General features: G+C 41.5%; 2 protein-coding genes across 4 annotated transcripts in view; one reads left to right on the top strand and one right to left on the bottom strand.

The window, feature by feature from the left end:
* The window catches only part of LOC132877292 (tetratricopeptide repeat protein 39C-like), a 41,354-nt gene extending 30,104 nt beyond the window's left edge, over nt 1-11,250 (top strand). For all 3 annotated transcript variants that reach the window (XM_060913590.1, XM_060913596.1, XM_060913581.1), the window contains 7 exons: nt 365-472; nt 564-673; nt 790-913; nt 1,043-1,140; nt 3,495-3,599; nt 3,806-3,844; nt 8,563-11,250. In XM_060913590.1, coding sequence (XP_060769573.1) covers nt 365-472; nt 564-673; nt 790-913; nt 1,043-1,140; nt 3,495-3,599; nt 3,806-3,844; nt 8,563-8,652 — 674 coding nt within the window. In that variant the 3' untranslated portion in view covers nt 8,653-11,250. The remainder of the gene's footprint in view (nt 1-364; nt 473-563; nt 674-789; nt 914-1,042; nt 1,141-3,494; nt 3,600-3,805; nt 3,845-8,562) is intronic.
* Nucleotides 11,251-16,442: 5,192 nt separating this feature from the next.
* Nucleotides 16,443-26,750, bottom strand: part of LOC132877029 (laminin subunit alpha-3-like) — a 335,048-nt gene continuing 324,740 nt past the window's right edge. The window contains exons 75-77 of the mRNA XM_060913563.1: nt 24,653-24,746; nt 24,398-24,517; nt 16,443-18,131 (exon numbers count right to left, since the gene is read on the bottom strand). Coding sequence (XP_060769546.1) covers nt 17,965-18,131; nt 24,398-24,517; nt 24,653-24,746 — 381 coding nt within the window. The 3' untranslated portion in view covers nt 16,443-17,964. The remainder of the gene's footprint in view (nt 18,132-24,397; nt 24,518-24,652; nt 24,747-26,750) is intronic.

The following is a 26,750-nucleotide window of genomic DNA, read 5'->3' as shown; positions in this document are numbered from 1 at the left end:
TCTGTTGACTGATGGACTGACTGAGTGACCTACTGACTTATTTTCAAAACTCTTTTAAAAGTGCAAACACATACAGTATCTCCTGACTCTCTGCCTCAGTCACTGACTCACTACAGACTGACTGAATTAAGGACTGATTGACTTAAACTGCTTTAAAAGTACAAGTACTAAATGGCTAACTCGCTGACTTAAAGACTGAATGACTGGCTGATTCACTGACTGACTGAATTACAGACACACTTTCTAAACCGGTTAAAAAGTGCAGTTATTTGCTGATTTACTGAAAGAAATTTCAAGGAACGTTCTACACTCTGAAAGAGCCACTTACACACACTGAGGGTTAAACAAGGCTCGTGTGTTGCAGGTTGGTGCAGTATGATCGAGCTGAGCTTCTCTGAAGCGTACAAAGCATTCGAGCGTCTGAGGACCGAGTCACGCTGGTCCCAGTGCTACTACTCCTACCTCACTGGAGGTAAGGGGTCTCTGAATTAAAAATACATAATCAGGCTGATGGCTGAACATCCGAAAATCACTTGCGTTTCCTGAACATGTTTGTATTTCAGTGTGTCAGGGAGCTGCAGGTGATCTGGACGGAGCTTGTAGCGTACTGAAAGATGCTGCTCGGCTTTTCAAGAGGAAGCACAATCAGATTGAGCAGTTTTCCATGAGCAAGGTAACAATCAGTGTCCACAAACACATCAGTGCAGCATTATTTATTAAAGGCAAACTGAATTTCTCTGATACTTTAAAATAGATGAACTGCTAACCCGTAAATCGTGTATGCAATAGGCTGAGGATTTAAGGAAGCCCCGGCCTTCAAAAGAGCGATGTACTATGGCTGCTATCGAGGTTCTGTACCTTTGGAAAGCTCTTCCAAACTGCTCCAGTGTCAACCTGCAGCTCATGATTGAAGGTTAAATCACACCTCACAAAAAAAAAAGGAAAATCCCATACAAGCCATTTATTTCTGGTACTGTCCATGTCATTTGGAACCAAATTACAAAATGGAGCCACGCTGAATTTAATTTTCTTTATGCTTCAGTTCTAAAGCAGATGGACGGCTCGTCGTATTGTGGACTGAAGCACCTCCTGCTGGGGGCCGTGCACAAAAGTCTAGGGGATAACGCAAACGCAATGCAGGTATCCAGGCTCTATTAAGTCAAAAAGATAATCTCTGACCTACAGTACTGTCCAAAAGGCTGTACTAACTCTAACACCCCCCCCCCCCCCCCCAAAAAAAAAAAGTCAATACTTTGTAGAGCTTAGGGATGGCGAAAACTAAAAAAAATCTTGACTGACCACCAAGCCTCATTAGCCGGTTAAAGTCGGTTAACCTATGAGTTTAATCAGGGATGCAAACGTCGCGCCTTTTTCACGGCTCGTGCAGATCCGATTTTTTTTTTTGGGGGGGGGTTTGGAGTGTCTGAATAATTTCATCAGAGTAGATTGTGTATTAAAATTACTCCATAAGCAAATGCCGTTACAGTCCATGAAAAAGCCGTGAAAAAGTCGGCATCTGCGCCTTTAGTTTGTGTGGAGAGAGATGATCTACAATAACATGCATTGTTGGCTACAGACCGAAACATACTTTCAGAATGCACTGGCCAAGGTGGGACTAAACTCGATGTGCCTTCTAATAATAATTAAAAAAAAAAAACAATAGTCATTTGTAAGCTGGAGTTTGCATGTTCTCCCCGTGTCCGCGTGGGTTTCCTCCGGGTGCTCCGGTTTCCCCCACAGTCCAAAGACATGCAGGTTAGGTTAACTGGTGACTCTAAATTGACCGTAGGTGTGATTGTGAGTGTGAATGGTTGTCTGTGTCTATGTGTCAGCCCTGTGATGACCTGGCGACTTGTCCAGGGTGTACCCCGCCTTTCGCCCGTAGTCAGCTGGGATAGGCTCCAGCTTGCCTGCGACCCTGTAGAAGGATAAAGTGGCTAGAGATAATGAGATGAGATGAATTTGTAAGCTAAAAAGCCTGTGTCTACACTTTTTTCTTTCGCCGAGTGGCAGCCAATGTTGCCAGATATTGCTGACGTTTTCCAGCCCAAAATATGTTCAAAACCCGCCAAAATCCACTTAAAACCGCCCAATCTGGCAACACTGGTGGCAGTTGTGTTCAACTGGGGCAGGACATGACTGAATGGGTGCTTCTGATTTGTCAGCTGTCTTTAACTGGGGCGGGAGGGCGGGACATGACTGAATGGGTGTTTCTGATTTGTCAGCTGTCGTCGTTATACCGAATGGCATGCCCCAAGCGTTTACAAACACAGAATTCCAGGTTCTCCGCTCCAAAATCGGCAGCTTCAAAACGATTTTTTTTTTTTTCACCGACAACCAAAAAAAAATTAACCGGTTAACGTTGATTCGGTCAACCACCGGTCAAACGGTCATCGGTTAACATCCCTAGTAGAGCTACCTTTTGCTGTAATTACAGCTGCAAGTCTCTTGGGGTATGTCTGTCTTAGCTTAGCACATCTAACCACTGGGATTTGTGCCCATTCCTCAAGGCAAAACTGCTCCAACTCCTTCAAGTTAGATGGGTTGTGTTGACGTACAGCAATCTTCAAGTTATGCCACAGATTCTCAATTGGATTGAGGTTTGGGCTTTGATTAGGCCATTCCAAAACATTTAAATGTTTCCCTTTAAACCACTCCAGTGTAGCTTTAGCAGTATGTTTAGGGTCATTGTCCTGCTGGAACGTGAACCTTCGTCCCAGTCTCAAACCTCTGGCTGACTCAAACAGGTTTTCCTCCAGAATTGCCCTGTATTTAGTGTCATCCATCTTTCCTTCAGTCCTGACCAGCTTTCCTGTCCCTGCAGATGAAAAATATCCCCACAGCATGATGCTGCCACCACCATGCTTCACTGTAGGAATGGTGTTCTCAGGGTGTTGGGTTTGCGCCACACATGGGATGACTCCCTGGGATATTCAAAGTTTGGGATATATTTTATAACCCAACCCTGATCTATACTTCTCCACAACTTTGTCTCTGACCTGTTTGGAGGCTCCTTGGTTTTCATGTTGCTTGCTTAGTAGTGTTGCAGAGTCAGGGTCCTTCCAGAACAGGTTGATTTACAGTATACAGATATCATGTGACGCTTTGATTGCTCACAGGTGGATCTTAGTCAACTAATTTTGTGACTTATGAAGTGAATTGGTTGGACCAGCTCTTATTTAGGGGGTGAATACCTGTGCACACTCCAGATTTCTGTTTTTTCTTCTTAATTATTGTTTGTGTCACAATAAAAAAAAAAACACTTTGCACCTTTAAAGTGGTAGGCATGTTGTGTAAATCAAATGGTGCTAACCCTCCAAATATCCATTTTAATTCCAGCTTGTAATGCGACAAAACAGAGCAAACACCAAGGGGGATGGAAACTTTTGCAAGACCCTGTATACTGTGTATATCCGACATCCTATCATGCTGTGTTTGTATGATGTGGAAACGCGCATGCTCAGTGTAAATGTTTTGTTTTTCGTCCGCTGCAGTGTTTTCAGGTGGCTTTTAGAGATGAAGAAGGGCGTGTCAGTAACTCGTACGTGCAGCCTTATTCGCTCTATGAGCTGGGATGTGTGCTACTGGAAAGCCCTGAGGTAAGCGTGTGTTTGTTTTAATGCAGGTTCTACAGTTTTGATGCATCGCCATGCATGTGGATTTCAGTTTTTGGTTTGCATGTGCTGCGTTTGTAAAGCTCACAGAAGTATTTGGGTTCCATCGCTGCTAAAATATGAAATGTATGATAATGCGCAGGTGTTTAATCTGGCTGAAGATTAATGTTGTATTTTATTCCTGTTTTCAGTCTGCAGCCAAAGGAAGAGCTCTGCTTCTTCAAGCCAAGGTACACTAGATTAAACTCCCTTTTTTATTATTATTATTAAAGTGCACAGTTAATTGGACTTTTAATTAGTGGTGCATCATCAGTACTACCGAAAAGAGCAAAAACAAAACAGCTATAGACCCCTTCGCATGTTTGTAAACAAACCGACCGTTGCCAGGATGCGCGCGCAGCCTGGACTCAGAAACAATGGCGCTGCCCATAGACCGGCATTATGAGCTGTCAGATTATGCCAAACAATTGTCGTTACAAGATCGAGAATGCTACATAAATAAGTTAACTCTAACAAGCGGACATCGCCTACCGGATCCGCATTTAATTAAAGAGTGGACGGACGATGTTAGTAAGTTCCCTGGCCAGATATATACTCGTACCTTATTGACAAGACTTCAGTGTACACCCACGAAAAACTTCGTGCCTACAAGTCTTTACACGCATATGATTATGTTATGTGCAGGCATGTACAACTTGATTAACAATGGGACATTCATATTCATTTTGTTTTAATCAAATTCTGCCAGTGATGTGATGGCAATGTGGCTTTAGCTACAACAGCAAATACCAACACTAAACAGCAATTTGCAGGAGGGAATGGCATGAAAGGAATGATAGTGTAAAGAGTTCAGCTAAGAGAAATCAGAGCTGCGTAAAAAGCGAGAGGCAGAGAGCAGAAATGAAACTGAACGGGGCGGGAGCTAGGTTAGAGCAGTCAACGCAAGTTGGCATTTAGAGTGAGGGCACACAATTTTACCTTTCCATCCTTGCTTTAAAATTGTGATTTTCGGCATACACAAATAATGATGGCACAAAATCTGGACTGCTTGAGTCAAGCGAGACCTCTCCTACAAACAAAATTGCATGCAAAGCTAAGTTAACATGCTAACAATATTCATTACATTGTGTAACTATGACCCAGCTAATCAGACAAACGTTACCAAAGTATTTTGCTACATCAATAAACGAAGACTAGAAAGAATAAAAAAGAAAGATTTAATAAATAGCCTGATCTTACCTGTGATGAAGTGGGCGCTGCAAACCCGCGCATTTTTGATGGTGCTTTCATCCCAGTCTACACGTTTGATGGCTTGTAGTCATAGACGTCGGCGATTTTGTTGGAATGGGTGAGATCCTGCTGGAATTCTGAACATTTTAACCCCATCACTGCTACGATTCTGACACCCGACAACACAACAACTAGGCATTTCTGAGTCTTTTTTGGGTCCAGGCTGCGCGCGCAATTTCCGCTTACGTATGAATGACGTTTACTGCGAAGGGGTCTATACCCGAATGTAACATTCAGATAGCACTAACGTTAAAGCTGTAGGACTCCCCCTAGTGGAGCGAGACAGAATTTCAAATGGCGCACAGCAGACGAAATGGAAAATACCGATTTAATATAAACTGACCGTTTCACGTTTTGCGTAGGATCTCTGCATTTTAACAACAGAACACAAAAAAATTTATGAATCCCAAAATGGACCATTGCAGAAATGTTTTGAGCTCCTTTTCTTGAAAGATACGCTGATGCTGCACTCTCGGAATCTTTCAAGATTTTTTTTTTTTTTTAGTTCCTGAATGCAAAATAAAACAATGTGTAGTGTATGTCTGACTCAACTGTATACTTATTTAATTATAGTTAATATCAGTTACGATGTTTATTTGGGATGCTACTGAAAAATAGTTATCAATAAATAATAATAATAATAATAATAATAATAATAATTAGTTAGATTTATGTAGCACCTTTCATAATCCCAGTGTCACTTTACATGTGAAAAAAGAAGCAGGCTAAGCATTAAGAGAGGAGGAGGAACGTTCATCAAGAAAGTTTTTCATTTGGATTTGAAATCAGAGCAGTCACGGAGAGATTGAGGAAGAGAGTTCGATTACATTACAGCCATTCAGAGCAACATACCCAGAGTAGCCTGCTCAAGGGCACTTCAGTCATTCCTGCTGGTCCAGGGAATCGAACCAGTGACCTTTTGGTCCCAGAGCTGTTTCTCTAACCATTAGGCCCTGGCTTCCCCCATTGCACTCAAGCACTAGAGTTTGGGGCCAATGGTACTGTAGGACCTGCATCCCCAGGTGGAAAGTCTGGTGTGTGTGTTCCAGGTCAGAATTGTAAGTCAGGTAGAATTTTTAACCCGGTTCGTAATTTGCTACGTGTATTAGGGAGACTTGGTGTATCTAGGGTTAGGTTTAGGGTTTGGGAAAACTTTGTATTTCAAGCTACTTGGTGATGTAATAAGACACAATTGTCGCTGGTTTGGTGGCTAAGAATCAAAAGGTTCTGAGTTTGAATCCCAGTTAAGTATGAAAAAAGATATGTAAAAAATGCCAGTTAGGTCAATAGGAACAGACAAGAGGAAATACTCGGTAAGTGTAGACAGAGAGGAAGTGGCTGGAAGAAAGAGAGACAAAATAAGCGATGGAAAATCCCTTTTAAGAATCATAGTCAATCCAAAATTTTACCTCGGCTGGAACTTATGAACTAGATTAACATTTTTAACCCTAAGTTGAAATTTTTTGACCTGTAACAGATGAGATAGAGAGTAAGGGGTCAGGCGTTCGCCGAGGTCGAGATGAGCGAAGTTATGCAGGGTTTTGAAGGTGAGAAGCAAGATTTTGAACTTGATACAGGACTGAAAGACTAACCAGTGTAGCTGAGAGAGGATGGGGTGATTGGTGTGGGTGAGAACTCAAGTTGCAGACTGTAGCTTTTGGAGACCAGTGAAGAGGGAATCGCAGTAATCAATCCCAGACATGATAAAGAATGAAAGGGACTTAATTTTAATCTACATCTCAAGTGATTGGTCAAATCGTACACCGAGGTTTCTGAAAACAGGCGCTAAAAAAAAGGCGTACTAAAATATATAGAATACTCACAAAAAAAAAATGTATACACACACGCACACTACCGTTCAAAAGTTTGGGGTCACCCAGACAATTTTGTGTTTTCCATGAAAAGTCACACTTTTATTTCCCACCATAAGTTGTAAAATGAATAGAAAATATAGTCAAGACATTTTTCTGGCCATTTTGAGCATTTAATCGACCCCACAAATGTGATGCTCCAGAAACTCAATCTGCTCAAAGGAAGGTCCGTTTTATAGCTTCTCTAAAGAGCTAAACTGTTTTCAGCTGTGCTAACATGATTGTACAAGGGTTTTCTAATCATCCATTAGCCTTCTGAGGCAATGAGCAAACACATTGTACCATTAGAACACTGGAGTGAGAGTTGCTGGAAATGGGCCTCTATACACCTATGGAGATATTGCACCAAAAACCACACATTTGCAGCTAGAATAGTCATTTACCACATTAGCAATGTATAGAGTGGATTTCTGATTAGTTTAAAGTGATCTTCATTGAAAAGAACAGTGCTTTTCTTTCAAAAATAAGGACATTTCAAAGTGACCCCAAACTTTTGAACGGTAGTGTGTGTATGTGTATAAAAACTGCACTTTTTATCCCCCGCTGGCTGAAAGGCCCGAAGAGGGATTATGTCGTGGCAACGTCCGTCCGTCCCGGGAAGGGTGCTCACCTTCTGAAATCAACTCCTCTCACAATCTTTGGAGGAATTTCACAAAACTTGGCAGGATTCTTTGTTCTATGTCGGTAATATGCATACTGCAATTTCACTCAATTCGGTCGCATTTTCCCAGAGTTACAGCCTTTAATTTAAGAAAATTATACTTTGACTATTTCATAGAGTGTTTTCCGTCTGAAATCAACTCCTCTCGCAGTCTGTGGAGGAATCTCACCAAACTTGGTAAAAGGCATCATTATATGTCGGTAGTACACATATTGTTCTTTTGTTCAATTCGGTCACATTTTCCCAGAGTTACAGTTCTTGATTAACAATCTTGTACTTTGACAATTTCATGAAGGTGTGCTCGCCTTCTGACATCAACTCCTCTCACAATTTTTGGACGAATTTCTCGAAGCTTGGCAAAAGGCCTTGTTATATGACGGTAATACGCAGATTGCGATTTAATTTCATTTGTGAAAATTTTCCCAGAGTTTTGAGCCTTGATTAAATAACTTGTACTTTGACAATTTCATGAGGGTGTACTGTACATTCTTCTGAAATCAACTCCTCTTACAGTTTGTGGAGAAATTTCACCAAACTTGGCAAAAGGCAGTTATACGCAAATTGAAATTTTCCCAGAGTTATGCCCTTGATTATTAACAAACTTGTACTTTGGCAATTTCATCAAGGTGTGCTTGCTTTCTGAAATCAACTTCCCTTACAATTTTTATCCCCCACTGGCTGAAAGGCCCGAAGGGGGATTATGTCATGGCAACGTCCGTCCGTCTTGGGAAGGGTGCTCACCTTCTGAAATCAACTCCTCTCACAATTTTTGGAGGAATTTCATGAAACTTGGCAGGATTCTTTGTTATATGCTGGTAATACGCATATTGCAATTTCACTCAATTCGGTCGCATTGTACCAGAGTTGTGGCATATTTGCCAGTGGGGGATATCGTGCTCTCAGAGTACTCTTGTGTTTTTGAAATGGATGAAAATTTTGACTTCAAGGTTTAAAAAAAAAGACTAAAATCAGCCTATAAAAAAAAGCAAAACTACTATAAGTAGACAGTAAGCTAAAATCGCTCTCCTGAGGTAAAAGTTTGAATACGTTAGCACTAGAGGAATGTTATTAGCTTATGAACTACATAATAGTTCACACTAATCCAGTGTTGTGTGTCGTTCTGCAGGAGGACTTCTCGGAGTACGATTTTGAGAACAGGCTCCACGTGCGAATCCACACAGCTTTAGCTTCACTTCAAGCAACGGCGCCGCAATAACTCCTCCTTCCTGAGGCTTTTTTTCCCCTCAGAAACACACAAGCCAGCAAAAAAATAAATAAATAATTCTGAGGCGAAATTCAGAGGAAGGAGCGCTGCTTCGGATTGTTACTGCTGATTGCTGTAAACGGTATTTTTTGGGTTTTTTTCTTTCTTTCTTCCTTCCTTTTTTCCCTCCCCCCTCCTAAGCGCACTTTATATTTTTATTTTGGATGAAGAGAAACGGTCAGTTTTAATATAGAGTTCTACATTGTGAAATCTCTCATCAGGAAAGTCAGGTGTCGCTCAGCTGCTGTTTGGAAAGTCCAGTCACAAAGCACATGATTTCCGATTTATGGATTGTATTATGTTTGTTTAAACTCGTGCCTGTGAGATACTCAAAAGCATTACGGTGAGTAGTTTATTTTACTGAGTGGTTTTGGGTCAGTAATCTGATACCTGGCCATGCATGTGGTCTCAAAGTGTTGTTCGTCATAATCATCATGTGCTAAAATGCCAGCAAACAAAAATGTTGCCAGATTGGTGCAGCAGATCACACGTCCTAAACTGCAGGGTTTATAATTCACTCATGCAGCTCACGGTTGGGTACGGAAGCCGAGAGAGGCCCTTCATATAATCCTTTTTTTTATTCACCTTGTTATCCCGAGATAACAACATTAATTAATTCAGGATCTCGAGAAAACAACACAACTAATTCGAGATCTCGAGAAAACAAAACTGTTATTCCGAGATCTCGAGTAAACAGCTGAGAAATGGTTCATTCAGGTGCGCCAAGAGACTTGTGATATGCTGACTTTGGGGCTATTTCTCATTCTGTATAGACGCAACTTTGGTCATTAGAATGTCTGGAATAATCGATCACCTAATAAGGCAATATTTTGATCAGGGGTTGACACAGGGAGAGATTGCATTAAGTCTTTTAATAAGGGATAATTTCAAAATTATTCCGCGGCACCTCTGCAGAAGACTGGCCCGGCTTCGTCTCAGCTCTGCTAGAAATCTCAGCTGTTTTCTCGAGATCACGGAATAATTGTTTTGTTTTCTCGAGATCTCGAATTAATTATGTCGTTATCTCGGGATAACAAGGTGAATAAAAAAAGATTATATGACGGGCCTCTCTTGGCTTCCGTAGTTGGGCAGCTACATGTTGTTGTTTTTTTTGTTGTTTTTTTTAAACCAAAGTCTACAAAGTGTCTGCTTAGGCATCCTGATATTTAACAGTTATTCCACAAAATCGAGTCGTACGTGAGCTGATGGCTGACAAGGCGCATAGCACTGAGATTGAGTGGAATAACTGTTTTTTTTATTCTATCCACATTCACTGGAGTTTCAGAAACGGAGCATTTTTATTTTTCGCAAATTCAATAAATAAAAACTTGAAACAAAATGCCGACAAAATAATTTCCGCTTCGAACGTAAACAAACCGGCGAAATGACGGCAGCAATTTGTGAAAAATGCGATGAGATGTAAAAAAAAAAAAAAAGATACGTTTTTACCATCAAATACTTTTTATCCTTTTTTTTGTATTTTTGGGCTTTTGTTTTCAAGTAGAGTTTTTATTTCGTCCTCGGTTGGTTCAGCAACACGCGCCGCCATTTTTTTTTTTTTCCCTTTACTCACGGTATATGAGCTGATTATCCTAGTAGTAGCCAATCAGAGCGCACGATTTCTCATATCCAGTGAATGTGGAGAGAATCATATTTGATTGCCTGTGAATCCTGAAATATTTGTTGTTCTACGAACAAAATGGAAAATAATGCCAGAAAGGACGTTATCTGATATGTATACCTCATCGACCGACGATGTATCACTGATTACTGCTACATTTACGAGGAAACTAGTCTGTTACCTGTGGTTAGCTAAAAATATCTTTAAGTGTATGTGGGGGAAAAATTAAAAAAAAAAAATCAGGCCTTCCTTCATTTTACAGTACAGTAAGTATGTATTGTTTAATCGGTAGGTACTTGGTAATTAATTATAAGTAGTTTTTTAAAAATTGTTTACATATAGAATTTTGATATACCACGTAATAATTTTTGATAAAAATGACCAGTTTTTTGTAGAAGAGCATTGGCACCGTAATGCAATACTTGGTCAGATTGTAATTGTAATCATGCAGGAGCAAATCATGTGGCGTAATCTTTAATTTATAAACAACTTCTCATCTGAATATTTTAACATTACAGTGAACGGTGTGAAAAATACCAGGTATACGATGTACTTAAAGATTCAGTACACAACGTCGCATCAGATATTCCAGCATACTGACCTGTTAAATAATATGTAGTTACTGTACTGATAAATGAAGTATTACTCAAGATGGTACTATTGGGTTCAGCTGAGGAAACAGGAAGTGAAATTCATGTTGAAGTGCACTATTCGGACTTCAAAGTGCACAGTTACAACAGTTACAGTATATCCTGTACAGAGGGAAATAACCTGGTGGAGGCAGCTGTGTCTGGTTTTTTTTGTTTTTTTTAAAGGGCGGGGATTGGTTTCATCATGCTCAGCAGTAGCATGTACTTTATTATAGTATTATAGAAGTGCTGTTCTTGACCTTCAGTTTGGAAAAATAAACAATGGACAGGTTAAGGAAAGTTGTGTCTGAGTTTTCTTTGATCACATGAACACCTTTAAACACTAAGAAGAGCTGAGAAAATGCTTATATCCATACAGTGGTGCTTGAAAGTTTGTGAACCCTTTAGAATTTTCTGCATAAATATGACCTAAAACATCAGATTTTCACACAAATCCTAAAAGTAGATAAAGAGAACCCAGTTAAACAAATGAGACAAAAATATTATACTTGGCCATTTATTTATTGAGGAAAATGATCCAATATTATATTGCTGTGAGTGGCAAAAATATACTATTCAAAAAAAGTAGGGGATATTTTATTTTGAGATCCAAATTTTCACATATACAAAGGGATACGAAAGCATGTTGTATAGTTCCTTACTGAGGAAGCATTTCCAAAGAAATTCATCACCCAAACACATCAATGACACTCTCATGATCAGCACGGGATGCTACTGATGATCAAGGGTGTCGTGCCACAAATTTGCATGACTCTGAATTGGAAGGTTAGAGCCACTCCAAAGGAAGATTTTGAAGAGAAAGCATCAGATTATCAGTGGTTGAAGTCGTTAATTAAACAGAGACCATGCGCTGTCTAACACAGGATGAGAGGTTACGTGCCCTTGGCATGCTACAGGTTGGCACAAGACGGGTTGTTGTGGCAAGAGCATTGAATGTTTCCCAGTCTGTCATCAGCAGATTATGGTCCAGACATCGTGCTACAGGGTCTGTTCAGGATAGACCACGATCCGGTCGACCAAGGGCAACAACTCAGGCTCAGGACAGATTCATCCGCACTATTGCCTTGAGAAATCATATGGTAACAGCAAATCAGATAAGGTCTCAACTTCGGAGGGATACTGGCTTGGTAGTGAGTGGCCAGACCATCAGGAATCGACTGCACAGATTTCACTTGCACGCCCGACGTCCTCGTGTCATTCCCTGTTTGAGGGATCGTCACATTAGGGCCAGACTCCAATGGTGTCATCATCATCATCAATGCTGGGATAATCGCCGATGGAACCACGTAATGTTCTCAGATGAGTTGAGGTTCACTGTGGACTTCCTGGACAGACGCAGGAGGGTTTGGCGCCGACGTAACGAACGTTTCCATGACGTTAACGTCATTAGACATGAGCCGTATGGGGGTGGCTCTGTAATGGTGTGGGGAGGCATCACTGCTGCCAGCAGAACAGACTTGCATGTTGTTGCTGGACGTGTCACAGGGCAGTACTACCGGGACAACATCTTGGCACCCCATGTTGTGCCGTTTGCACGTCGTTATGGCCGCCGTTTCATTTTCCAAGATGACAATGCCAGATGTCATAGGGCCAGGATCGTTACAGATTACCTCCAGCAGCAGAATATTACCAGATTACCATGGCCAGCACTCAGTCTGGACCTTTCCCCCATCGAGCATGTCTGGGACATGCTTGGACAGCGGCTACGCCAACGTCAACAACCTCCTGCCAATGTCCAAGAACTTGCTGCAGCATTGCAACAGGAATGGAATAACATTCCCCAAAATGACCTGGGACGTCTCGTTAGGAGTATGCCACGCCGAATTCGAGCTTGTCTAGCCAACCGAGGGGGTTTTACCCGCTACTGACTCGGTTTCAAAATGGTGGTAAATTTGCTGTGTGACCCTGTGCTTGTGTTGACCCTTATTCTGGAGAATCTGTCCTTTACTGACTGTACACAGGGTTTCGAATAAATTGACAAATGTTTCCTTAATGTTTTTCTGTCATTTGTTTCCTTCCTGACCTCATGATCTGCATTTCATTCTACTTGTAAATCCAATATCCCCTACTTTTTTTGAATAGTATATGTGGACCTCTAGGATTAGCAGTTAATTTGAAGGTGAAATTAGAGTCAGGTGTTTTCAATCAATGGGATGACAAACAGGTGTGAGTGGGCACCCTGTTTTATTTAAAGAACAGGGATCTATCAAAGTCTGATCTTCACAACACGTTTGTGGAAGTGTATCATGGCACGAACAAAGGAGATTTCTGAGGACCTCAGAAAAAGCGTTGTTGATGCTCATCAGACTGGAAAAGGTTACAAAACCATCTCTAAAGAGTTTGGACTCCACCAATCCACAGTCAAACAGATTGTGTACAAATGGAGGAAATTCAAGACCATTGTTACCCTCCCCAGGAGAGGTCGACCAACAAAGATCACTCCAAGAGCAAGGCGTGTAATAGTCGGCGAGGTCACAAAGGACCCCAGGGTAACTTCTAAGCAACCAAAGGCCTCTCTCACATTGGCTAATGTTAATGTTCATGAGTCCACCATCAGGAGAACACTGAACAACAATGGTGTGCATGGCAGGGTTGCAAGGAGAAAGCCACTGCTCTCCAAAAAGAACATTGCTGCTTGTCTGCAGTTTGCTAAAGATCACATGGACAAGCCAGAAGGCTACTGGAAAAATGTTTTGTGGACAGATGAGACCAAAATAGAACTTTTTGGTTTAAACGAGAAGCGTTATGTTTGGAGAAAGGAAAACACTGCATTCCAGCATAAGAACCTTATCCCATTTGTGAAACATGGTGGTGGTAGTATCATGGTTTGGGCCTGTTTTGTTGCATCTGGGGCAGGACAGCTTGCCATCATTGATGGAACAATGAATTCTGAATGATACCAGCGAATTCAAAAGGAAAATGTCAGGACATCTGTCCATGAACTGAATCTCAAGACAAGGTGGGTCATGCAGCAAGACGTTAGTTTGTTAGTCTAGGGGCACCAGGCAGACAAAACTGCCGATTTTTAAATCCGCTACAGCAGTTCAAACTCGTCAAGGAAAACCGCAACGCTAGTTTTAAATGGAAAAGTTCATATATTGGAGATGTAGAATGAAGTTAATAATTATTATAAACTGAGATTTGCACAAGGTTTCATACAAATGTAAGGCCGTAGCTTGGCGATGTCGATACCATTTCAAACACACAAACAAAAGAAAAAAAACACAAAACATTCCCAACTCAAAACTCTGAAAAGCTTGTTTTCCACCATTGCAAGCAATCAACTTTGGTTGTAAATCAAAGCATTACACTCCTTCACCCATGCATATTTCTGGTAACAGTCATTCATTGCATCAGGCAAGGCCTGACAACATAAAGACAATGCCGCATGCAAGTCCTAACAAAAACTAAATACTTAAACTAAACTGGACGAACTCTGTGTAATGATTATTAAAAGGAATAATTTTAGAAATGAAATTAATTGCTTTCAACTCAGGAAGACAAAGGGCACAACGTAAATCGGGGCTTAATGTTCAGGGGTAAGAGGTTTAAATGAACCGAGGAGTTGTATGCAGATAAGCCGGTGGAACGAAAGGAATTGCAAGGGAAAGCTATAACTTTGGGGAAGAAGAGGTTTAGGGTAATTTGGCCAGCAGGGATGGTAAGAAAAAATGCCTTTCCAACCCATCTGTCCAGCACTGATTTTCTTCCCGTCACCATTCCTGTCCCCTTCCCAAGGAACCTGCAGTTCGGTAGCAAATAAAATCCACACTCTGATTGCAGTTGTAGTCAGTTGCAGTGCCCTCCCAGGGCAAATCCAACAGTAACCAGGTTCCAGAGACTACTACTCTTGACTTGTTAATTTTTAGAACTACCGCTGCATGGTCATCCCATTGGCTTCCTACCACTACGCTCTCGATTCATTCATAAAACCCTCCTCATCAGGACGTCACCAGGCTAGCCTACCATAATTACCATGGTAGACAGTCCAACCCCTGCAGCAACGAAGAAAGAGGGTAAACAAACACTGCTTTATTGTACAGGATTTATTCCAACATCACAGCCACCCGCTACAGGGTAACTGGCTACTCTAAATTGCCCATACGAGGTGTGAATGTGTGTTTGAGTGTGCAGAAAAGAACTGGCTGCCCAACTGCTGCAATTCTGGCCAAGTCAACTAAATATGGTTCTCCTCAAGCTCGGATCAGGTTTGGCAGTGACGACGATGACGATCTAATCAGCCAATCCCTTGACAGCAGCACAATGGATAAAATCACGCAGATACAGGTCAAGAGCTTCAGTTAATGTTCATATCAAACATCAGAATGGGGTGAAAATGTGATTTCCGTGACTTTCACCATGGTATACTGACTTCACAGCTACACTGCAGACAAGATATCTTGCCCATGTTGCTTGGCAACAAAATCTCAATACAGCTACTTTTCAATAATAATAAATATGCCGAGACAGGTCAGCCTACAGAGAGATTGGAACAATGAGTGCTGGATGCTCAAAACCTGACAGCAGATGAATTCTACTGAAAGGCTCTCAAGGGGGAAGATAAGATCTGAAAGGAACACTCAAAGAGGAAAAGGGTGAGATTGGTTCCAGCTGCCAGGAAGTGATATAGTAACTCATATAATCACTCTTTACAACCACGGTGAGTAGAAAAGCATCTCAGCATGCACAAAACGTTGACTTGTAGTGGATGGGCTAGTGAAGCAGATGATCATATCAGGTTCCACTGCTGTTTGCCAAGAACTGGACTCTGATGCCAACATGGACACCCAAACTGGACAGTGAAGCTGACAAGCAGCCTTTATGACCGCAGACTCCTGTTGGAATGCTTTGTTTTTTTCATTTTCTAAATGGCCCTATACTATCACTACATCATGATGGACTTGTTTTCATTCCTATCCCTTGATCACACATGAGGTCTCATCTCATCTCATTATCTCTAGACGCTTTATTTGTTCTACAGGGTTGCAGGCAAGCTGGAGCCTATCCCAGCTGACTACGGGCGAGAGGCAGGGTACACCCTGGACAAGTCGCCAGGTCATCGCAGGGCTGACACATAGACAATTCACACTCACATTCACACCTACGGTCAATTTAGAGTCACCAGTTAACCTAACCTGCATGTCTTTGGACTGTGGGGGAAACCCACGTGGACACGGAGAACATGCAAACTCCACACAGAAAGGCCCTCACCGGCCACGGGGCTCGAACCCTCTTGCTGTGAGGCGACAGTGCTAACCACTACACCACCATGCCGCCCCACACATGAGGTTTGTAATGAAATTTGGAAGTATTACAGAGTTGAGAAAACAGCACCGAAGAACTGTGTGAGAAAATTGATTTTAATGCGACACAAATTTCAAGCATCACCAACAATATTACAAAAATGGTCCGTTATCTTACCTAATAAGTCTTTACACCAAATATAATAATATAATACAGCTTGTAGAAATGTAAATCAGATGGTAAACATTACAATGGTCAAAGTTACAGTACAATACCTCCATTTCACTTATCATAAAAGACTTAAATAGCTATTGTGAGTATAAATAATGTGCAAATGAGACCAGCTGGTAAATAAATAGGCAGTATAATGCTTCAGGTGGTCAAGAAGTAAATTCATTCAGTTAGAAGATACATACACACTGCCCTGCCAAAAAAAAAAAATTTCAAGCGCACTAATATTTGGTTGGGCCACCTTAAGCCTTGATTGCATTGTTTCAAGAACATCACAACATTTATTTCAGTCCAGAGTTGTATTAATTTTTCACTGAGATCTTGTCTTGATGAAGGGAGAGTTGAACCAAAGTCTTCTCCAGCAACCCAAAGATTCTCAATGGGGTTAAGGTCGGGACTCTGTGTGAAGAGGATTCCTCATGCTTCCTGAACCACTCATTCACAATCAGAGCCATCAGGGAAGAAAAACCCCATTGATGTGATGAGAACCTGGTCATTCAGTCCATTCAGGTTATCAGCTGACTTCATTTTATTGCCCCGTAACATTGCTGAGCAACTGGCCAACTGAATCAACCCCAGATCATAACACGACCTCCAGAGGCTTGTACAGTGGCTACTATGCATTATGGGTTTATCGCTTCATGTGCTTCCCTTCTTACCCTGACACGCCCATCACTCAAGAATAGGGTCAGTCTGGACTCATCAGACCACACCACCATTTCCCATTGCTCCAAAGACCGATCTTTATACTCCCTCGCAAATTGAAGCCTTTTCTCCTGATTAGTCTCACTAACAAGTGGTTTTCTTCTGGACACACAGCTGTTTAGTCCCAATCCTGTGAGTTCTCGTCACATTGTGAGTGTGGAAATGATCTTAATTTCACTATTAAACACAGCCGTGAGTTCTACTGTCCATTTTTTTATGATTTGACTTCACCAAGTGTTTGTGATCTCTGATCATAGTCAGTCAGGATCTTTTTCTGACCACATTTTTTTTTTCATGAAGTTGATGGTTCACCATGATCCTTCCAGGTTTTAATAATATGTTGGACAGTTCTTAACCCAATTCCAGTCATTTCAGCTCAAATCTCCTTCGGTGTTTTCTTTGCTTGATGCAGGCCAATAATTTGACTCTTCTGAAACACAAGAACATCTTTTCCATGAGCACATGGGATACGTCTTCTGATGTGTTTGTTGAAGAAATGAGAAGCTACTTAAGTGCTTGCTTATTTAAATCCAAATAGTGATTTATTTATTTATTTATTTATTTATTTATTTTTTGGTCAGGCAGTGTAGAGCTTGGTGTTCAGACAAATCTCATCGGACAGCTTCTTGGAACTGAACTGTTTTGCTTTACATCTGTTTAAATACGTGGCAAGGATGTGACTTTTGTATCTAAGAGTGAAAACAAAGCTACAGGACGGAAATGACAGATGGGAAACACTGACATAACACCATGATTACTCTTGATTTCTGGTCTTCAATTTACTCATATAATCCTACAACAGTGGAAATGACTTCATTGTGGAGAAGGTGCTCTCAAGTGAGCTGGACACTCTCGCAAGTTTACAGGTCCGAACACTGCCGAGAGCTTCTCAAACACCACCACGTTGCTGTTAAAGACCATGTTTTGGAGACATCCAATGTAGGATTCTGTAATCGGGAGGAATGAGAGCCTTCGAGGATCTACAACAGAAAAAAAAAAAATCACAACACCGTTCATAAGGTTACAATGACACCTACATAAGCCCTTCATGCGACTGATACAAATCAATTTGATTTATAAAGGCTAATTGCAGCAGAAGGAACTGATGTCATGTTTTATAATATTTGATAGATATAATAACAATGACTTTTGGAGTGAAGCTCACTGTACATCTGGTGTCAGTCACATAGTAATCATTTCAAACATCAAAACCAAATTCACTCTGATTAAGAGGCTTATATAATACACATTACCCTCATTACTACACCATGACATCATCATAGGTGTTATACAGTGTTATAAACATCTTCTAGATAATAGAATTCAACTCATTTTACTAAAATATACAAAACAGCTTAATACCACAGCACTGTGATATAACTAAACAAAAATATGAAATTCCGAGCTACAAAGTAATGTGACGTTGTCATGACGTTCCAACATCAGTGTTATCTCATTATCTCATCTCATTATCTCTAGCCACTTTATCCTGTTCTACAGGGTCGCAGGCAAGCTGGAGCCTATCCCAGCTGACTACGGGCGAAAGGCGGGGTACACCCTGGACAAGTCGCCAGGTCATCACAGGGCTGACACATAGACACAGACAACCATTCACATTCACACCTACGGTCAATTTAGAGTCACCAGTTAACCTAACCTGCATGTCTTTGGACTGTGGGGGAAACCGGAGCACCCGGAGGAAACCCACGCAGACACGGGGAGAACATGCAAACTCCGCACAGAAAGGCCCTCGCCAGCCACGGGGCTCGAACCCGGACCTTCTTGCTGTGAGGCGACAGCGCTAACCACTACACCACCGTGCTGCCCCATTAAGTAGTTTTATGTTGGTTGCTAATTAGTAGGCTCATGAACATCAGCAGTTGATTATTACTCAGGGTTATTTCTGAGAAGAGAAATAAGACTGTGCATGTATGAAACATTTGGATTTTATTGACTCTAGCAGTGCAAGTTTAAAAAAATTTTTTTTTTAAAACAGACAAAAAAAACATACATACTATAATGTGCTCATTATCATAAATTTAATAATATTACGAATAAAATGTTAAGATTTTATTTTGCAATGCAAGTGTTGAATCAAATGAATAAATTACAAAGAAAATAAAGAAATTATTATTATTATTATTATTATTATTATTACTTTTTAAAGCTCTAAATTAGGATAGGTTTTTATTTTATTTTTTTTTTATTTATTTACATGTTTACATATTCACATATTCAGATTTTTTTAAACACAATTTCAGATTTCTATATAGTTTTATATATATATATATATATATATATATATATATATATATATACAGTCGGATCATCACGAAGAGCGGCTACGGGTACCGATTCCGTAGTGGGGCAACAATCAGCCACCTGCTCTACATGGATGACATCAAGCTGTATGCCAGGAACGAGCGAGAAATAGACTCGCTGATCCACACCACCCGGATCTACAGCGATGACATAGGGATGTCATTCGGATTGGACAAGTGTGGCCGGATGGTCTCAAAGAGAGGCAAGATGGTCCGGACTGAGGGGATTGACCTACCAGAGGGCAACATAGGTGATATCCAAGACAGCTACTAGTACCTTGGCATCCCACAGGCTAATGGAAACCATGAAGAGGCCACAAGGAAGTCAACCACAGCCAAATACCTCCAGAGAGTAAGGCAGGTCCTGAAAAGTCAGCTGAATGGTAAGAACAAGGTCCGAGCCATCAACATGTACGCACTACCAGTCATCAGATACCCCGCTGGTATCATAAACTGGCCAAAGGAGGAAATAGAAGCCACAGATATCAAGACTAGAAAGCTCCTCACCATGCATGGAGGGTTCCACCCCAAGTCCAGCACCCAGAGACTATACACTAAGTGGAAAGAGGGAGGCCAAGGGCTAGTGAGCGTCAAGACCACGGTCCAGGATGAAACATCGAAAATCCGAGAATACATCAGAAAGATGGCCCCAAAGGATGAACTGCTAAGTGAATGTCTCAGGCAGCAGAACCCTGATGAGAGTGCAGAGGAGGGGGAGGAACAGACAACCTGGAGAGAAAAACCCCTACATGGCATGTACCACCGTCAGACAGAGGAAGTGGCTGATATCAAGAAATCCAGTGGCTGGATAATGCAGGACTGACAGACAGCACAGAGGCACTAATCATGGCAGCACAAGAACAGGCCATAAGCACAAGAGCCATAGAGGCCAGGATCTACCAGAGTAGATCAGACCCAAGATGCAGACTGTGCAAAGAAGCCCCTGAAACAGTCCAGCACATAGTAGCAGGGTGTAAGATGCTAGCTGGATCAGTGTACATGGAGAGGCACAACCAAGTGGCTGGGATAGTATACAGGAACATCTGCAACCAGTATGGAATAGAAGTACCCAAGTCCCAATGGGCCATACCACAGAAGGTGGCTGAGAACAACAGGGCCAAGGTTCTGTGGGACTTCAGCTTCCAGACTGACAAACAGATCCTGGCTAACCAACCGGCATAGTGGTGGTGGACAAAGAGCAGAAGAGGGTGGTGGTGACAGATGTGGCGATCACAGCTGACGCCAACATCAGGAAGAAGGAACATGAGAAACTTGAGAAGTATCAAGGGTTGAAAGAGCAGCTGGAACGGATGTGGAAGGTCAAGGGTTGCGTGGTCCCTGTGGTAGTGGGGGCACTTGGGGCAGTAACCCCCAAACTGGGAGAGTGGCTCCAGCAAATCCCAGGAACAACATCTGAAGCCTCAGTCCAGAAGAGTGCAGTACTAGGAACATCGAAGATACTGCCCAGAACCCTCAAACTCCCAGGCCTCTGGTAGAGGACCCGAGCTTGAGGATGACATGGATACCACCCCCCCGCTGGGGGTGAGAAGGAGATTTTTTATTTATATATATATATATATATATATATATATATATATATATATATATATATATATATATACAGTGGTTTTGGGCACCCTTGCTGAAAATGTCTGTTACTGTGAACAGTTAAGTGAGCAGAAGATGAACTGATCACCAAAAGGCATAAAGGTAAAGATGACACATTTCTTTAATATTTTCCGCAATATTAGATTTTTATTTCCATCCTTTACAGGCATAAAATACCAAAAAATGAAAAGGACCAGAAGCAAAAGTTTGGGCACCTAACATGGTCGGTACTTAGTAACACCCCCTTTGGCAAGTATCACAGCTTGTAAACACTTTTTGTAGCCAGCTAATAATCTTTCAGTTCTTACCTGGGGGATTTTCACACATTCGTCCTTGCAAAACAAGCTCCAGTTAATTGAAAATGCAGCAGCAAGAGTCCTTACTAGAACTAGAAAATATGACCACATCACGCCTGTCTTATCCACACTGCATTGGCTCCCAATCAAATTTCGTATTGATTATAAAATGCTACTTTTGACCTTTAAAGCACTGAATGGTCTCGCACCACAGTACCTGAGTGAACTTCTGCTCCTCTATGACCCGCCACGCCTACTTAGATCAAAAGGTGCAGGCTATCTGCTGGTACCTCGTATAGTGAAGGCTACATCAGGGGGCGGAGCCTTTTCTTACAAAGCCCCAAAGTTATGGAACAGCCTTCCAAGTAATGTTTGGCAAGCAGACACAGTCTCAGTGTTTAAGTCTAGGCTGAAAACATATCTGTTTAGTCAAGCCTTTTTGTTAATGGTGTTTATGAGGTAAAGGTGTAGATCTGGAGGGTCCTCAGACATAGAGTGTTTTGGTAAACTGGGATGTATGGATGCTGTCAGTCCCCACTCGCTTGCTCACTCGAGTTTGTTGACAATGTAGTGGCTGCTGCTTTATGTCCCGGGGCTCCCTCATGCCTGTGTTACCTTCTGGCTCTCCCCTTTTAGTTATGCTGTCATAGTTAGTTGCCAGAGTCCCTGCTTGTACTCAGTGCAATATGTATACTGTTCCTACTTATTCAGGTGACATTGGGCATACCTAACAACCTGTGTTCCCCCCCCCCCAAATCGAGTTACATGTCGGTCCTGGGATCGAGATGCTGACCTTTTCTGCTTCTCAGACCTGCCTGATCCATCCTGGTGCCCTGTGTCTGGTTGGCTTCTCATCACATCACTCCTGTGGAGGACGGCCCCATGAGGACAGTTGAAAGTCACACCTGGAGGACACGCTGGACTCTTACAGTAATGCTTTTATGGCTGAGGACTACAGTTGACTTGCTAACTTTAGGACTGCAGTTGTCATGAACAGTTTTGCACTCAAGTTCCCATCAATGAAGAGTTTATAACATCAACAAAACTGACTTCATGTTAAAACTGTTAATGTTATAGTCATGTTATCTGTTGTTGCCCAAATGAGGATGGGTTCCCTTTTGAGTCTGGTTCCTCTCGAGGTTTCTTCCTCATGTCGTCTGAGGGAGTTTTTCCTTGCCACTGTCGCCACAGGCTTGCTCATTGGGGATAGATTAGGGATCAAATTAACTCATGTTTTAAGTCGTTCAAATTCTGTAAAGCTGCATTGCGACAATGTTTATTGTTAAAAGCGCTATACAAATAAACTTGACTTGACTTGACTTGCAAAAGACTTCCAGTTCTACAAGTTTCTTGGGCTGTCTTGCATGCACTGCTCTTTTGAGAGCTATCCACAGATTTTCAATGATGTTTAGGTCAGGGGACTGTGAGGGCCAGGGCAAAACCTTCAGCTTGGGCCTCTTGAGGTATTCCATTGTAGATTTTGAGGTGTGTTTTGGATCATCGTCTTATTGTAGGACCCGTCCTCTTTTTAACTTCAACTTTTTTACAGATGGTGTGATGTTTGCTTCCAGAATTTGCTGGTATTTATTTGAATCCATGCTTCCCTTGACCAATGAAATGTGCCCTGTGCCACTGGCTGCAACACAACCCCAAAGCATGATCGGTCCACACCCATGCTTCAGAGTTGGAGAGGTGTTCTTTTCCTGGAATTTGCCACCCTTTTTTCTTTTTTACCTGAAAACACTTTGCTACATTCTTGTAGCCTTCTCCTGCTTTGTGAGCATCAATTATTTTATTATTTAGAATGCAAGAGATGGGCGGCACGGTGGTGTAGTGGTTAGCGCTGTCGCCTCACAGCAAGAAGGTCCTGGGTTCGAGCCCCGGGGCCGGCGAGGGCCTTTCTGTGTGGAGTTTGCATGTTCTCCCCGTGTCCGCGTGGGTTTCCTCCGGGTGCTCCGGTTTCCCCCACAGTCCAAAGACATGCAGGTTAGGTTAACTGGTGACTCTAAATTGACCGTAGGTGTGAATGTGAGTGTGAATGGTTGTCTGTGTCTATGTGTCAGCCCTGTGATGACCTGGCGACTTGTCCAGGGTGTACCCCGCCTTTTGCCCGTAGTCAGCTGGGATAGGCTCCAGCTTGCCTGCGACCCTGTAGAAGGATAAAGCGGCTAGAGATAATGAGATGAGATGAGAATGCAAGAGAGTTGCTTAGAGGAGCCCATGGCTGTTGATTTTAGGCACAAATTTGAGGAGTCAGAGAATTTATACACCTTTCAAATCTGCATCATCTGACCTTTCCTAACGAAGAATTTGAACAAGCCACAGCTCAATAAGCTAATTAAGGTCTGGAACCTTGGTAAAAGTTCCCTGAGAACTCAAATGTATTGGGGCGCCCAAACTTTCGCATGGTGTTCCTTTTCTTTTTTCACTCTCCAATTGTACAAAACAAAAATAATACACAAATCTTGCAGAAAATGCTGAAAAGAAATGTCTCATCTTTACCTTTATGCCTTTTGGTGATCAGTTCATCTTCTGCTCACTTAACTATTCACAGTAACAGACATTTTCAGCAAGGGTGCCTAAACTTTTGCATACCACTGTATATATCCAGCCAAATTTTAGATTATTAATGTGCCTATGTACACAAGTCTGAGCCACACCTTTGTTACATTTGCATGCTGCTTTTGAAGTTTGAAATAAATTATTAAAAATAAAAATAAATTATAATTGTAATAATTATTACTATAAATGCTTACTTCATGTAAAATGCTCAGGAAAATATATTTATCCAAAAAATTATTTTTATAATGGAAAACATTACTCATAAAACATTAATCTTTTATCAAAACTACCAAGTGTTTCATGGTAAAAGCTTTTGCTACAAAATAATTTATTATTAATTTTTTTTAATTAAAAATACTTACTTTACCCAAAGTGCTCATGAAAATAAATTCACAAAACATTTTTTTCTTGATTTGGAACAGTACAACCCTTCATTTTTTTTATTCCTCATGAAATTACCTGGAACACTGCCCACGTAAACAGGAAATCGGTCCTTGGTTGGAGAAGATGAGCTCGGGCCGATGGTATACTGGCCCTCTGTGTCCACGTGCATCTCGACCACATTGTTCCTCTGGATGACTAACAGAGAGGAACAATCGTATGATGATCATATGAAATCATAAAAAAAAAATAGAGAATCTTTCCGTTTCTAATGCCCTAATATATAATAGATATAGTCTATAGACAGGCGATGTTTCAGATGGTCAGATTTACCTGCTATTCTGTGGAACATGCCATCACACAGAGACTGATTTGGCTGAACGGACACATTGAATCTCCCTCCACCGTTATTCACCTGAGCCACCACCTGCAAGTCAAAGATCAGCATTGTTCGCACTGTACATCCCCTCTACAGATTACAGCTCTTTCATGATTTGTCTTTCTGTTCTTCCCTATTCTCGCTACTCCTGTATAGGTGTTTCATTGACAGGTTTCCTCATACGAGGCTGTGGATTATCACATTGTTGTGTGAAATCATAATTTTTATGTCCAGCTATTGTTCTTTCAGAAAGCAGTGTATGTGTATGTGGACAGTTACTCCACTGATCAGTCATAAGGAACCATCAATGGACTTATACTATCGTTCATGTCCAACCCCAATTCCAAAAAAGGTTGGGACGCTATATAAACTGTAAATAAAAACAGAATGCGATAATTTGCAAATCATGGAAACCCAATATTTAATTGAAAATAGTACAAAGACCACATATCAAATGTTGAAAGTGAGAAATGTGATTGTTTTTTGAAAAATATATGCTCATTTTGAATTTGATGTCAGCAACACGTTTCAGAAAAGTTGGGACAGGGGCAACAAAAGACTGAAAAAGTAGTGGAATGCAAAAAAAAAAAAACAACCTAATTTGGTTAATTGTCAACAGGTCAGTAACATGATTGGGTATAAAAAGAGCATCCAAGAGAAGCCGAGTCTCTCAGAAGTAAAGATTAGGAGGGGTTCACCGCTCTGTGAAAGACTGTGTGGGCAAACAGTGGAACAATTTAAGAATAACGTTCCTCAATGTAAAATTGCAAAGAATTTTAGGGATCACATCATCTATGGTCCATAATATCATTAAAAGATTCAGAGAATTTGGAGAAATCTCTGTATGCAAAAGACAAGGCTGAAAACTGATATTGGATGCCTGTGATCTTCAGGCCCTCAGGAAACACTGCATTAAAAGCAGACACATGTCTGTAGTGGAAATCACTGTATGGGCTCAGGAACACGTCAGAAAACCATCGTCTGTGAAAATACTTAATTACTGCATCCACAAATGCAAGTTAAAACCAGATACAGTGGGGCAAAAAAGTATTTAGTCAGCCACCAATTGTGCAAGTTCTCCCACTTAAAAAGATGAGAGGCCTGTAATTTTCATCATAGGTACACTTCAACTATGAGAGACAGAATGGGGGGGGGGGGGGGGGGGAAGAATCCAGGAAATCACATTGTAGGATTTTTAATGAATTAATTGGTAAATTCCTCAGTAAAATAAGTATTTGGTCACCTACAAACAAGCAAGATTTCTGGCTCTCACAGACCTGTAACAACTTCTTTAAGATGCTCCTCTGTCCTCCACTCGTTACCTGTATTAATGGCACCTGTTTGAACTCGTTATCAGTATGAAAGACACCTGTCCACAACCTCAAACAGTCACACTCCAAACTCCACTATGGCCAAGACCAAAGAGCTGTCAAAGGACACCAGAAACAAAATTGTAGACCTGCACCAGGCTGGGAAGACTGAATCTGCAATAGGTAAGCAGCTTGGTGTGAAGAAATCAACTGTGGGAGCAATTATTAGAAAATGGAAGACATACAAGACCATTGATAATCTCCCTCGATCTGGGGCTCCATGCAAGATCTCACCCCGTGGGGTCAAAATGATCACAAGAACGGTGAGCAAAAATCCCAGAACCACATGGGGGGACCTAGTGAATGACCTGCAGAGAGCTGGGACCAAAGTAACAAAGGCTACCATCAGTAACACACTACACCGCCAGGGACTCAAATCCTGCAGTGCCAGACGTGTCCCTCTGCTTAAGCCAGTACATGTCCAGGCCCGTCTGAAGTTTGCGAGAGAGCATTTGGATGATCCAGAAGAGGATTGGGAGAATGTCATATGGTCAGATGAAACCAAACTAGAACTTTTTGGTAAAAACTCAACTTGTCGTGTTTGAAGGAGAAAGAATTCTGAGTTGCATCCAAAGAACACATACCTACTGTGAAGCATGGGGGTGGAAACATCATGCTTTGGGGCTGTTTTTCTGCAAAGGGACCAGGACGACTGATCTGTGTAAAGGAAAGAATGAATAGG

The sequence above is a fragment of the Neoarius graeffei genome, chromosome 1 (assembly GCF_027579695.1).
Source record: "Neoarius graeffei isolate fNeoGra1 chromosome 1, fNeoGra1.pri, whole genome shotgun sequence".
Classification (NCBI taxonomy): Eukaryota; Metazoa; Chordata; class Actinopteri; order Siluriformes; family Ariidae; genus Neoarius; species Neoarius graeffei.
This window is presented reverse-complemented; position numbering and strand designations above follow the sequence as displayed.